The sequence below is a fragment of the Odocoileus virginianus genome, chromosome 17 (assembly GCF_023699985.2).
Source record: "Odocoileus virginianus isolate 20LAN1187 ecotype Illinois chromosome 17, Ovbor_1.2, whole genome shotgun sequence".
Taxonomy (NCBI): Eukaryota; Metazoa; Chordata; class Mammalia; order Artiodactyla; family Cervidae; genus Odocoileus; species Odocoileus virginianus.
In genome coordinates, this window is record NC_069690.1 from 24,823,443 (window position 1) to 24,836,843 (window position 13,401).

Below are 13,401 nucleotides of genomic sequence, written 5' to 3' on the forward strand. Positions count from 1 at the left end.
TTTTCTTCCAAGAAGCAAGCATCTTTTATTTTCATGGCTGCAGTCACCATCTGCAGTGATTTTGGAGCCCAAGAAGATAAAGTCTCACTGTTTCCATTGTTTCTGCAGCTATTTGCCATGAAGTGATGGGACCAGATGCCATGATCTTAGTTTTCTGAATGTTGAGTTTTAAAGCAAATTTTTCACTCTCTTTACTTTCTGCCATAAGGGTGGTGTCATCTGCATATCTGAGGTTATTGATATTTCTCCCAGCAATCTTGATTCCCGCTTGTGCTTCATCCAGCCCTCATTTCACATCATGTACTCTGCATATAAGTTAAATAAGCAGGGTGACAATATACAGCCTTGACCTACTCCTCTCCCAATTTGGAACCAGTCTCTTGTTCCATGTCCAGTTCTAACTTTTGCCTCTTGACCTGTATACAAATTTCTCAAGAGGCAGGTAAGGTGGTCTGGTACTCCCATCTCTTTCAGAATTTTCCACAGTTTGTTGTGATCCACACAGTCAAAGGCTTTGGTGTAGTCAATAAAGCATGTTTTTCTGGAACTCTTGCTTTTTCGATGATCCAGTGGATGTTGGCAATTTGATCTCTGGTTCCTCTGCCTTTTCTAAATCCAGCTTGAACATCTGGAAGTTCATAGTTCACATACTGTTGAAGCCTGGCTTGGAGAATTTTGAGCATTACTTTGCTAGCATGTGAGATGAGTGCAATTGTGCAGTAGTTTGAACATTCTTTGGGCTTGGAATGAAAACTGAGCTTTTCCAGTGCTGTGGCCACTGCTGAGTTTTCCAAATTTGCTGGCATATTGAGTGCAGCACTTTCACAGCATCATCTTTTAGGATTTGAAATAGCTCAACTGGCATTCCATCACCTCCACTACCTTTGTTCCTAGTGATGCTTCCTAAGGCCCACTTGACTTCGCATTTCAGGATGTCTAGGAATCTTCATGAACTAAAGAAGTTTAGGAATCAGATTCCAACCCTCCCTGGGAGGCTACGACGGAGGCCACCAGCAGAGGGCAGGGTCCTATCCACTGTGCCTTCTGGTCTGCAAGGCGGAGGCGCGGAAGTACTTCCAGGCCGCGGGGCGGGACTTCCGGCGGCGATCCTAGATCTAGGGGGCGCCGCGGCAAGGAGTTGTCCTTCTAAGCGAGAGTTGTATTTCGCATCTGCACGTGTTCGCCACCGCCTTCGCTGCCAAAATGTTCCAGCTGCTGCGCTGCGCGCCCCGCGTTCTGGGTACTGCCGTCGCTGGTCTCCGCGCCGCCGCGCCCTCCCTGCCGCTGCTGCAGCCCGCGTCCCGGCCATGCGCCCGACCCTTCGGGCTGCTCAGCGTGCGCGCGGGATCGGTGCAGCTGCCCGGCCTTCTGAAGCCTCGGGGGCCCTGCGCTTGCGGCTGCGGCTGTAGCGGACTGCACACCGAAGGTGAGACTCATGCACGTGGGCTGGGGGCGTGAGGGGCGGGGGCCTAGGTGGGGCGGGGTGTCAGGGGCTAGGAGGTGTGGACCACCTGAAAGGACAGTCCGGAGCCGCTCCTGAGGTCCGGAACCTTCTCCCACTGATGGGCGACCTGATAATTAAACCCACGCATAATAACATTTCCCGTCTTGCCCCACCCCTGTTTGACTTTGCGGGGAGAGAGACTGTAAAGTCCTGGAGGCCGGCTTTACCTCAGTCTCTCGAAAATGGAACTTTGCGAAAGCCCAAGGTCGCGGTTAGAAGTAGCGTGGTGATGTTTCTTGGCAAGTGAAAGGGTAGAGGCGAATTTTTTTTTTTTTTTTTTGCTTTATTTTGAAACGTGATAAGAAGTTCATTATTGGGGATCACTTTCCCAGAATCCAAGCTCAGCTTCCCACTGATAGCTTACATTTTTATAGATGAAGGAATTGAGGCTTAATGGATATGAGTTGGGCTAAGTTCACAGAGCCACCATTAAGAATAGAAGTATTAGGAAAAAGAGGACCAAGTCCTGGTCTCTGCTTGTAGTAACGGGGTCATTTTCCGTTTTAGATTAATTGACTCTTTCTGTAACTTATTTCCATTGTAGGAGACAAAGCTTTCGTTGACTTCCTCAGCGATGAGATCAAGGAGGAAAAGAAGATACAGAAATATAAGTCTCTCCCCAAAATGTCAGGAGGTTGGGAACTGGAAGTGAATGGGACGGAAGCCAAATTAGTGAGGAAAGTTGCTGGAGAAAAGTAAGTACCAGGGGCCTATGGAAGAGAGGTGCTTAACTGACTCCTGGTTTCTCAGAGATAGTAGGATTCATGTGGATAACTTCTTAAGCTCCTTTTCACTCATTCACTGCACAGTAATGTGTCGTGGCGGTTAATAAGGAGACAGGAAGCTAGTAGCGGGGTTCCCCAGTGGCTTGGCGGTTCAGAACCCACCTGCCAATGCAGGAGACGTGAGTCTGATCCCTGGGTCCTGAAGATCCCCTGGAGAAGGAAATGGCAACCCACTCCAGTATTCTTGACTAGAAAATCCAATAGACAGAGGAGCCTGGCAGGGTACAGTCCATGGGGTTACAAAGAGTCAGACACGACTGAACATCACCCCAGTAGCACTGAAACCAAGCCACTGTGAGTGTCCTGGAGCAGTAGGGGCAGCCGTCACTGAGCCCTTCCTGGTGAGTGAGGCTCTGCCTTGCCCACAAGTAGGCATGCAAATTCAGATTCTGGCGGTGCCAACAGAATCAGATTTACTCTGCTGGCTCTACGCTCAGGCTCTGGCTGAGGAAAAGAAAGCCCCTCTTCTGTTTACAGTTGAGAAAGCAAGATAATTAACAAGGTGGGGTTGCAGTATAGCTTTTCATTAGAAAAGAGGGAAGCTTTTGACCTGCTGAAGCTGTTTTAAATCCATGATCCACTTTGAAGTTTTGCATGTGCTGTGAAGTAGTGGTCTGGTTGCTTTGCCTAGTAGTGTAGTGTTTATCCTCCTCATAGGTCGATTGTGTAGTCTGTAAGGTGACCCATACCACTCTCCAGGTAAGTCATAGGCGCTTTGGGGACCATCATAATGTGCTGCTGAACGTAACTGCCTTTGTGTGTCCTGGGGTCAGTTTGGGCCAAACTGTCACAGCTTAGCCAGGTTTTGTGCCTGAACATCAAACCTCTGCCTGGTGAGGAGAGGGCAGCGTTGTCTGCAACCCAGCAGTGCTCATTCCAAGTGTCACTCAATTTTCGATTCAAATTTTGGAATATGATAAGTCAGGTGAAGATTCTTGCAAGTTAAAATTGTCATTAAGTGGTGTTTGTGGCCTGCTTTTTCATTTATTAAACGTCCCACATCTGCTCTGAAGAATAAACCTATCCAACAGCATATTCTTTTTTTTTTGCCACGCTGCTTGTGGGAATCTTAGTTCCCCGACCAGGTATCAAACCCAGGCCGTGGCAGTGAACACACCGAGTCCTAACCTCTGGCCCACCAGAGAACTCCGCTGTGTGGTGTCCTTTGTGAGGCCTCCCCTCCCTGGGGCCCGGGCGACTCTCCATTCTCAGCTGATGCCACAGCTCTCCAGTGCTCCTTCTCTTCCTCTCAGGCAGATTTTCTTCTAATGGAGGAAGATTTTTAAAGGAGGCTTCTGGGACTTTGTGGTGGTCCAGTGGTTAAGACTCACTGCTCCTAGTGCAGGAGACCTGGGTTCAATTCCTGGTCAGGAAACTAAGATCCCGCATGCGGCAACTGAGCGATCCCACACATAGCGATGAAGGTCATGCGCACCTCGCAACCAAGACCCTGTGCAGCCAAGTACATTAATTTTTTTAGAGTCGGCTTCTATCCCATGCCCCCAGCTTCTCAGCTGCTCACCACCACTGGAAGGTGCCCTGGAAAGACAAGGGTGGCAGTGTCAGCTGACTATGGCCATAAGGTTGACAGAGAGCCCGGATGGTGGCCTGATGGCAGAAGCAGCCCACACACAACTGTGTTTGGCTGAGGAAATAGTGCCCAATTGACTTCCAGCAGCCAACACATAGTAGGCCCACTTTAGACCTGCTGAATCCGACTGTGGGTGGGATGCAGGCAAACTTGACCTAAAGCTGGCTGAGATACATTGTTTCAACAGCATTTTTAACTGTAGCAAGCCTCAGTACTTAACTCAGCTACTCAGTTAAAAAGACAAAAGAATCTTCTCCATTGTGCTTACTTTGGTTGCCTTTCTAGGATCACTGTCACTTTCAACATTAACAATAGCATCCCACCCGCTTTTGGTGGTGAGGAGGAGGAACCCTCCCAAGGGCAGAAGGCTGAGGAGCAGGAGGTAAGTTTCTAACACTGTAACCAGCCTGTACCCACCTAGTTCTGACAGGCTTAGGGAAGGAGCATTGGTTTTTGTTTTGTTTAAATTCTCACGCCAGGAGAGAAGGCAAAGGCAGTCATCCTTGGGCCTTTACTTGTAGAGCACCAGAACTGTGTGGCCACTTTTCTTTCCCAAGGGTCAAGTATTAATGAATTGTTTTCTGTGGGCTTAAGCATTATAGTTTGGTCTGTGTTCACCTAACAGGAACAGTTGAACAGGAAGTTAAACTGAAATTGTCTTAACCCTTCTCATGATCAGGAGATAAATCATTTGGAGTGTTCCGCGTGAGGAGTACACGTGCTGGGCTGGTAGTAAACACCAGCCAGGGGCACCAGAGACTTTGGCAAGGCCTCTCCTTAAGTTGCTGCCCTTCTTGGTTGGACCTGGGTGGTGCTTAGTCCTTGAACATTTTAGGAAGCTTTGTGCCTGGCCTATAAACCAGCCAGTATGAGGGCCACAGGTCCCCAGACTTTCTGGCTGGGTGGGCATGGTATTGCCTTATGACCCAGCTCAGCTCCCTGTAGTGCTGGCCCAGCCCCCCTGACAAAGACCACCCCCACCCCGACCCTCCTCCTCCCTGAGGTTGGCTGGCTCACCCTCAAAGGGAGGGCCTCTGGTCCTGGGCTGTAATGAAGATCCCCAAACAGCTGGAAAGGGGTTTAGGAGCTTTGAGCCAGCTTTGTAGTGTCTAGATGTAGAAACTGACCCAGGAAAATTAACTGTACCCTAGGTGGGGCTAGAGCTGAGTTCCTAATTCTGAACTGTATATGTTCTTTAAACAAGCAGGGTGCTAATAGAAGTGAAAGGCTGTACTAAACTGTGATACTCTTCCTCCAAAACACAGTCCATAACTCTAGAAAGGAATGACAGGATGTGTTCTGCCCAGTCTCTGAACAAGTGGGTTATGTGGCTATAATACTCTGTTAAAGATCCTAGGTTTCTTATTTGGGAACCTCTTAGCATAGTGTAAGACTTGCAAGTGGCTAAGTAATATCATAATAGCAGTGGCCATCAGACCCCTGAATTGAGACCTTTAGTCCAGACCCCTGCTGACAAATACATGTACTGACTTGTTCTTGTTTTCCTAGCCTGAACTGACATCCACTCCCAATTTCGTGGTCGAAGTTACAAAGGATGGCAGCAGCAAGGCCCTTGTGCTGGACTGTCACTATCCAGAAGACGAGGTGTGTAGAGTGGAGAGCTGGTGGCCTTGGGGACAAGGGGGGCCTCCAGGGGGCTTCCCTGGTTCCATCTAGCTGATATTAACATTTTCTGGCTTGGAGCAGCAAAGCTGGGAAGATTAGTGGGAGGGGAGAGAGCAAGGTTAAAAGCTGAGTTTCAAGATGTAAGTAATCCCTTTTCTTCGCCTGAGTCTGGCTTGTCCTGGAAAACCTTTCCGTTTCCCCAAATACTGTGTCTCTTCAGATTGGACAAGAGGATGACCAGAGTGACATTTTCTCCATCAAGGAAGTGAGTTTTCAGGCCACCGGCGAGTCTGACTGGAAGGACACAAATTACACACTCAACACAGATTCCCTGGATTGGGTGAGTGCTAAATAAGGTGGGGAGGGGCCTACCTAATCCAAGGAGAGACAAAGAAGCATCGTAGTGTCTCAGGTGTCTTTTTTATTTTTAACTAGTAAATGATTCTCCTTCTAGGGCTTATACGACCACCTAATGGATTTCCTTGCGGACCGAGGGGTGGACAACACTTTTGCCGATGAACTGGTGGAGCTCAGCACAGCCCTAGAGCACCAGGAGTATATTTCTTTCCTCGAAGACCTCAAAGGTTTTGTCAAAAGCCAGTAGAGCAGGCAACAAGGTGCTGAACACCTTAATTTTATGGCAGGCTTTGGCCAGTGAACAAAACCTAACTCTGAAGTCAGACCCACATGCTTTGAAATGGTTGTTTTTTTTTTTTTAATCCCAATATCATGGAAAATAATTCACTTTTAACTTATTTCTGTTGTCTCTTATTTACCATTTATCCTCTACAAACCCATTATTTCTGGATTTTTGTATAACACAATGATGGACAATAAAATCTCCAAGGTGATTTGTCTTTTCTCTTTCTATACCCTCCCTTTCAACCTGCATTACAAAACATGAAACAGAGGAAAGTCTGAAATGTTTTAATATTAAATAAGTTATAAATAAAAGGTTTGTATTTACAAGGCCACTTCTCAAGGTGGGACTTTCTTCTAACCCAGTAGATTGTGCATCAAGACTGGGACTGACTCTAGAGGATCACAGCCCAAGTATCACATGCCTGGATTTAAATAGAAAAAAGTTAGAGTTATTCCAGTCACCAAGATAGTCTCAGCATATGGTTAAAAGTCATCTATAGCAACGACACTTAAGCTGCTCCTTCCATGACCTGGGTGGCCTCTGTCCTTTCCCCCTTCGGGAGATGGCTGGCCTTTTAACTGAAATGACATCACTTTTCTATGCAACTAACTTCCTCTTTTCTACCAGGGTGGGAATAAAACCAACCGCTGACCCACTCCCAACTACTGGCTCCCGAGGGAGGCTTACCAGACAGCTCATGAGAAGAGTCGACTTCTCCTCTGTCCCCTCCGTGACTGAAAACTCTGGCGTGTGGGGACAGTGTGCACTGTGCTCGTTCACATTGTCTTCTAGACAGGCGCGAAGCTTTTGCTCTGTCACCTCTGGAGACTAAAAAATAGACGAGTTACACTACAACCTAATCTTACTAGCCTCACAGTCAACAGGCTGAAAACCTGCAGCTCCTCACACCAATCCACAGCTGGCTCCCCAGGATGGCTTGATTCCTTGGACCCTTAAAAATGCTGTAACTGTGCTAAGAGGATCTCTTTAAATGTCCATCTAGCCGCCTCTCCAAATGAACTGGTGCTCTTCCACTCGCTCCTGCTGGAAAACACTTAACTGCTACTCATCCCACCAGGAACACTCAGCTGGAAGGCTGGAACCTCCCTGTGTTTCTGCCTTCACCAGCCAAGTGTGTGCTTACCCAGAACCAGCAAGGTCTGCTACTGAACTTGCTACTGTAACTGAGTGATTTAATTACATACTATGTAAACCAATGAAATAAGAAAACAAAGTCTTGTTTTGTGATAGTAAATGGAATGTTTAGGAAACAAAAGATGCTTTTAAAAAAACTGTTGAATTAGGTAAAAGTAAAAGATGGGGAGGAAAAATCCTGAAGTGTACACAGCTTCTTGATGCACTTTATAGAAACAACTGGAAACACAAGACTTTAAGAGAATTTTATGAAAAACCACCTCAGCTCTCCAGTCAACAGTCTCGCTCAAGGACTGCCAAGTAAACATGTATGTTTGAAACTTACTGTAAAGCGTGTCATTTGTATAATTCACCACTTTAATCAGCTGGCAAACTTTTGGTCAACAACATGTCAAATAAGAGGACTCCTATACTTGAAGATTACTGACACTTAAATTCTGAATGCAGCTTTATCTTCAGATGCAGACAATTTTTATGGTAGATCAGATACAAGAGTTTCCAGTTCTAAACCAGGCTCTCTTCATAGAGGCCAGTGCCTCACAAATGGCTTGGGAGGAGCTTGCCAATTCCATGGTGTCTCGCATTGCCACTGTGACCAATTTCAAGCTACCAGTGTGTGAACTGGACGTGAGGCTGGGACAAGCTGTGCATACCACTGCAGTTATTTAAGAAAGTAGGTACATGTGGGAAGAGGTAATGCAAGACCTGTGTGAGGAACACTCACATGAGACGGGATGTACAGGCCACACTGACACACGACCAGTCCGCTTGCTATCCTCAGGTTGTACCTGGAAGCAGAAGGGATATCAGAGCATTACAGCTGGAAGACCCATATCCCCCCACCTTCTCAGACCACAGATCTGGGGGAAGTTCCACTCACCTTGGAGTGGGGGGGTGGGAACGAACAGTGCTGAAAAGGTTGTGAAAACTCTTACTTTGTACACACGGGACAGATGAGGGAGTTCGCTTCCCACTCAGCGAGCATGACACTGAGACACTCTTCATCAAACTGCAAGCTCTTCTCGTACTCGCTGATGATGTGCTGCTCTGCAAGGCAAAGCAGAGCTGGAGTGTCACTGCATCGCCGGGGGCGCCCTGTCCCGTGTGCTGCAAGATTCATTTTCAAAGGCTCCATCCACACAGGAGAAAAATGAGGGTAAAACCACACTACGATCACTAGATATTCATTGCTCTGTCAGGCCTCATCTTATTGGATCCTTCCCCTCCTGTCTGCCCTCTTCCTTTTGAAGTGATGAGGCCACAGGAGTGCAGCTGAAAAAGTGTCAGGCAGCTGAAGAAAGCTGACAAAGACACGTATTTCTGATGCCAGGCCCACCTGGATAAGTCTAAGGTGATCTGTTCACCAGTGTCCCCAGACTCAGTCTATGTTGTTCAGAATGTGCGTGTTCATCCACTCAGCAGATATGTAAAAAGGTCTAGTACTTGGGAGGCCTAGGGTAAATAAAAAGGTGAAAAAGGCTGGTCCCTGCTTTTGATGAGCTCACCATCTAGACTTCAGAGTAGGGCTCAGCAGACCACAGGCCATATCCTGCCCACCTTCCATTTTTAAAGTAAAGTTGTAATGGAACAGCCATTCTCATTTGGTTGATGAACGGGCTGTGATGGTTCTCCCACTACAACAGCAGAACTGAGTAGTAGCAACAGCCTAACATTCACAATCTGGCTCCTAAGGAGAGTTTGCCAACCCCAATTCCAGAGGGTTCCTCATGACTGAGGAAGGCAGAACACAGCAAATTCTTATCACTTCAGATTTTTCAATTAAATACACCCCAAAAGAAACATTTAGTGAGTCCTTTCACCACCGAGATAGGTTTTGCAGGTGAGAATAAAGAGAAAATCAATTTAAAAAAAAGGAATCTACAGTTTTAACTGGAGTCAACACAGTATTCATAACAACTAACATTCGAATAGCACTTATGTGTCAAATGCTATGTTAAGTCCTTTACATATATATTAATCTTCACTGTTAGTCTTATTGTAAAGATGAAGAAACTGAGGCACAAGGAGATTAAGTGTTTTGCCCAGCACCACACAAGTTAAAGTGGTAAAGCTGAGAAGTGAATTTTAGCCATCTGGGCCAAGAGTTCATGCTCTTGCATCCTCAAGATAATAGCGATTGTTTATCGAAAGCTTTCTTATATGCCAGGCACTGCTCTAAGTCTTCAACACATGTTATTTAAGCCTACAAATAAACTACAGAGGCAGTCTGTTTATCTCTGTTTAACAGATGACAAAAACTGAGCCTCATCAAGACACGCCTGTGTGAAATAAATGACTTAGTTATATGAGGTACTAAATTAGGCACTCTGTGGCTCTCTGATGCTACAGGAAGGGAAGGCTCACAAGACCCTGGAGAGTCAGTAAAGAACAGATGGGAGAGAAGGTACTGAAGTTAGGTAGCACAAGAGATCTGATCAGGCACTGTCCTGTAAGGGGACAAGGTTACTATTAATCTACTAACAGAGAAGTACTGTCGGGTTGAACAGACACAGGAACCGGATTCACAAAATCGATTTTACTTTCCAACTCCACCACCAGCTATGCAGCCTGTAAGACACCACTGTCTCCTCATACTACCTCATAAGGGCATCATAAGGACAGAACAGTAGAAGGAGAGGTCTGAGCACAAGGCCTGGCAACTGAAGACTCTTGTTACTGGGACAGCCAAGTACAGCCAAGACTTTAGAGTAAGAACATGAGACCCCTGGACACTCGATGAAGATGGAAACAAAGGAGTTAAAAACATTCTGTTTAGAAATGAGGTCAGCATTAGAGCAGTTAGAGGTACAGGCAGGAAGAACTATTCCTAGACGTCACCTTGATCAATCAGCTCCTGTTGGATTTCCTCCAGCACAGCCAGGTCCATCGGCTCCTCCAACTGCAAGAGAAAGTGGGTTCATCAGAGGTTTGAAGTTATAATCAACTGACAAGACCCACGTGACTCACACTTGGAGACTGGCTGGAAGAACCCAGATTCAACTGAAGAAATCAACCCAATCCTTCTGTAGAATGTGCTGACAGTGCAGTAATATGGCCATGCTGAGAAAGCATCCACAAATGACTCACCCAGCCAGTGACAAAACAATGGCGCCAAAGCTGGGGGAGGCAGTGTAAGGTAGCAGCTAAGTGTATGGCTCTGCCAAAAAGCTGTGTGACCTCTAGAAAGTTTCTAATCACCATCAGCCTCATTTTGGGCCTCTGTAACATGGACATAAAACCCACCCGAGAGGGTTACTGTAAACATTAATTGTGATTATGTAACTCGGACACATAGCAGGCACCAAATCATGCCTGTTTATTACAGCGAGCCTTGATGTTTTCAGAGCAGTTTCCCACATGATTCTTATACTGCCCTCATAGTACTGACAACATTATCAATTTTACAAATGTGAAAACTAAAGCTCAAAGAGGCAGAATTAAGAGGCAATAGCAAAACCTGGTGGAAAAGGCAATGGCACCCCACTCCAGTACTCTTGCCTGGAAAATCCCATGGATGGAGGAGCCTGGCAGGCTGTGGTCCATGGGGTCACTAAGAGTCAGACACAACTGAGCAACTTCACTTTCACACATTGGAGAAGAAAATGGCAACCCACTCCAGTGTTCTTGCCTGGAGAATTCCAGGGATGGGGGAGCCTGGTGGGCTGCTGTCTATAGGATCACATGGAGTCAGACATGACTGAAGTGACTTAGCAGCAGCAGCAAAACCAGGATCAGAATTCCAGAACTACTGAGACTTCCCTGGTGGTCCGGTGGCTAAGACTCTGTGTTCCCAACACAGGGGGCCCAGGTTCCATCCCTGATCAGGGAACTAGATCCCACATGCTGCACCTAAAAGACACCTCATGCTGTAAGAAAGACTGAAGATCCCGTGTGCTGCAGCTAAGACCCAGCACAGCCAAATAAATATTAAAAAAAAAAAAGAATTCCAGAACTACTGACTTCCAATCCAGTGCTTTTCTTGATACATGGTAAATGGTTTCCTATCCATACCCAGTTCCCAACCCTGGCTGAGATTAGAATCAGAAAGTTCCTGGAGACCTGTTTCAAAAAGAGAGATCACTAGCTCAGGCCTACTGAATCAAAAGTTCCAGGGGTGGAGCCAAGGAGTGAAATTTCTCTCTGTTGAGTTTTGTAAGTGATTATGATGCAAAGAACTGAGTCATTGGAAAAGGTCCTGGTGCTGGGAAAGATTGAAGGCAGGAGGAGAAGGGGACGACAGAGGATGAGATGGTTGGATGGCATCCCTGACTTGATGGACGTGAGTTTGAGCAAGCTCCAGGTGTTGGTGATGGCCAGGGAAGCCTGGTGTGCTGCAGTCCATGGGATCGCAAAGAGTCAGACACAACTGAACGACTGAACTGAACTGATGATGCAATGATGCAGCAGAATTTATGAACCATCAATTGATCTAGAAGAGTCTAACGTTAAAAGTAGAAGAATTTGGGTCAGAGGCCATTAGAGTCCTGACTTGGGGCTGGAGGGTGACTGGGTTTAGAGAAGCTGGGGAGACAGGAAGAGAGAGGACACTGCCTCTCTTGGTGCTAAAGGAACATATATATCCCAGCCTGACCTGAGTCCAGGCCTGTGGCCAGCTCTCCACCGACTGCAAAGCATTCCACTCTTCTTCCATCACCTCCTGCACTAGAAGGGTGTTCTGAGCACCTCCTGACATACTGCCTCCAGCCTGGCGGTATTTGTTCAGGAGCCTGTCCCGGCTGTTTCTCATTCTCTCCAGGCATCCCTTGGAAAGAGGAGAAAGATGAGAGGGGGAAAAAAAAAACCCTCAGATTAGTTGTTAAAACACTAAAGGAAATTTATAGACACGCAATTTAAACTCTAACTCTAACTATTGTTATTTTGGCACTTTCCTCTCCAGTCCTTACCCACATGTCAATGGGTGCAATTACAATGCTTGGGTCATGTATTTCCAGATCAACATACTTCGCAGTCTGTCTTCAATGCCAGCTTTCCGAATGGTTGGTGATAGTAGCGCAGCATCCACTGTGCTATCAAGACAGTTAGGCTGCTTCCAAATTTTTGCTACTCTAGATATGGCTCTGGTATCACCCTCCTATACAGTTACTCAGCTTCAGGCGATCTTTCCCCCTAGCAGCCACATGGCAATGCCTGGAGACATTTTTGGTTGTCACGGCTCTAGTTATAGAGGCCAGGGAAGTTGTTAAACACTGTATAATCCCAGAATTGCCCCCCATTCCACAATGAAGAACTATCTTCTTCAAACTGTGGACAGCCAAGGTTGAGAAATCCTGCTGTCAACAGTCATTTCTAGCATCAGATTATTTTCCTGGGATATATCCACTGCTTTAAATTCCAGGAAAGACAGGCCACAGTATTTACAGGAACGAGACTGAGTTCAGGATAGGTCAGGGCTGACTGTAAGCTACAATTCTGCTAGATTTAGTAACAGGGGCACAGAAGAAACCGTTTGGAATAGAATGAGAAATCATTTCCGGAATAAAAAAATACTATCTAATTATTCTATTCCACTTTGGAATAGACATAACGCCTCTCTAGATTGCGGTGAGTATACAAGGTGCTTCTCTGGTGCCCACCGACCCAACAACAGCGGGTGTAGAGGTGCAGTCGCGGCCACATTTCACACTCAAAACACACGAATCCAAAACGAAGGCTTCCTGGGACCGGGCCGGTCCAGGCTAGTCCCACACCCAGGGGTCCAGAAGCTCCAGGAAGTGTCCGGGCGGTGGCCGGGGTCGGACCTACAGGCAGGAGATCCACCTGCACCGACTCTAGCTTCACCCGGCCGGGCGGAGGGAAGTTACGGAGGAGAGCGGTTCCTGGGCCAAACTAGGGGAGTGGCAACAACCTGGCCAGGGTTTCCCAAATCTCACACTCACCTGCCTGAAAGCCTCTTTCCAAGGCGGCGAGCCCATCAGTTTATACAGCGAGCGGTGCCGAGACCCCGGTCTCTCTGCCATCTCGTTTTCCCGGGAGTAGTCGCCAGAAAGCCCCGCCTCCAGCGGGGCACAGAATCCTGGGAGTTGTAGTTCTTGGGTTCCGACCGCGCCAGGTCCCGGGGAATTCTGGGAAACGTTTT

The 13,401-nt window shown here is 47.1% G+C and overlaps 2 protein-coding genes across 7 annotated transcripts; one reads left to right on the top strand and one right to left on the bottom strand.

Moving 5' to 3' along the window:
• Positions 1–1,079: 1,079 nt before the first annotated feature.
• On the top strand, positions 1,080–6,357 carry C1QBP (complement C1q binding protein). Its single transcript, XM_020912963.2, has 6 exons — positions 1,080–1,426; positions 2,049–2,199; positions 4,166–4,262; positions 5,390–5,485; positions 5,727–5,846; positions 5,961–6,357. Exons 1-6 carry the CDS (start codon positions 1,204–1,206, stop codon positions 6,108–6,110), a joined length of 837 nt encoding a protein of 278 aa, XP_020768622.2. The 5' UTR covers positions 1,080–1,203; the 3' UTR covers positions 6,111–6,357.
• Positions 6,358–6,417: 60 nt separating this feature from the next.
• On the bottom strand, positions 6,418–13,376 carry RPAIN (RPA interacting protein). 6 transcript variants are annotated; one of them, XM_020912965.2, is made up of 7 exons: positions 13,202–13,376; positions 11,896–12,066; positions 10,143–10,203; positions 8,240–8,351; positions 8,029–8,092; positions 6,837–6,977; positions 6,418–6,570 (listed from the first exon to the last, which is right to left on the bottom strand). In XM_020912965.2, the coding sequence occupies exons 1-7, from the start codon at positions 13,280–13,282 to the stop codon at positions 6,541–6,543; spliced, it is 660 nt and encodes a 219-aa protein (XP_020768624.2). In that variant the 5' UTR covers positions 13,283–13,376; the 3' UTR covers positions 6,418–6,540. The 6 variants fall into 6 exon arrangements, 4 of the variants coding, with proteins under 4 accessions (XP_020768624.2, XP_070335037.1, XP_020768623.2 ...); XM_070478936.1 differs by having other exon boundaries at positions 8,240–8,411; XM_020912964.2 differs by having other exon boundaries at positions 6,418–6,977.
• Positions 13,377–13,401: the final 25 nt, after the last annotated feature.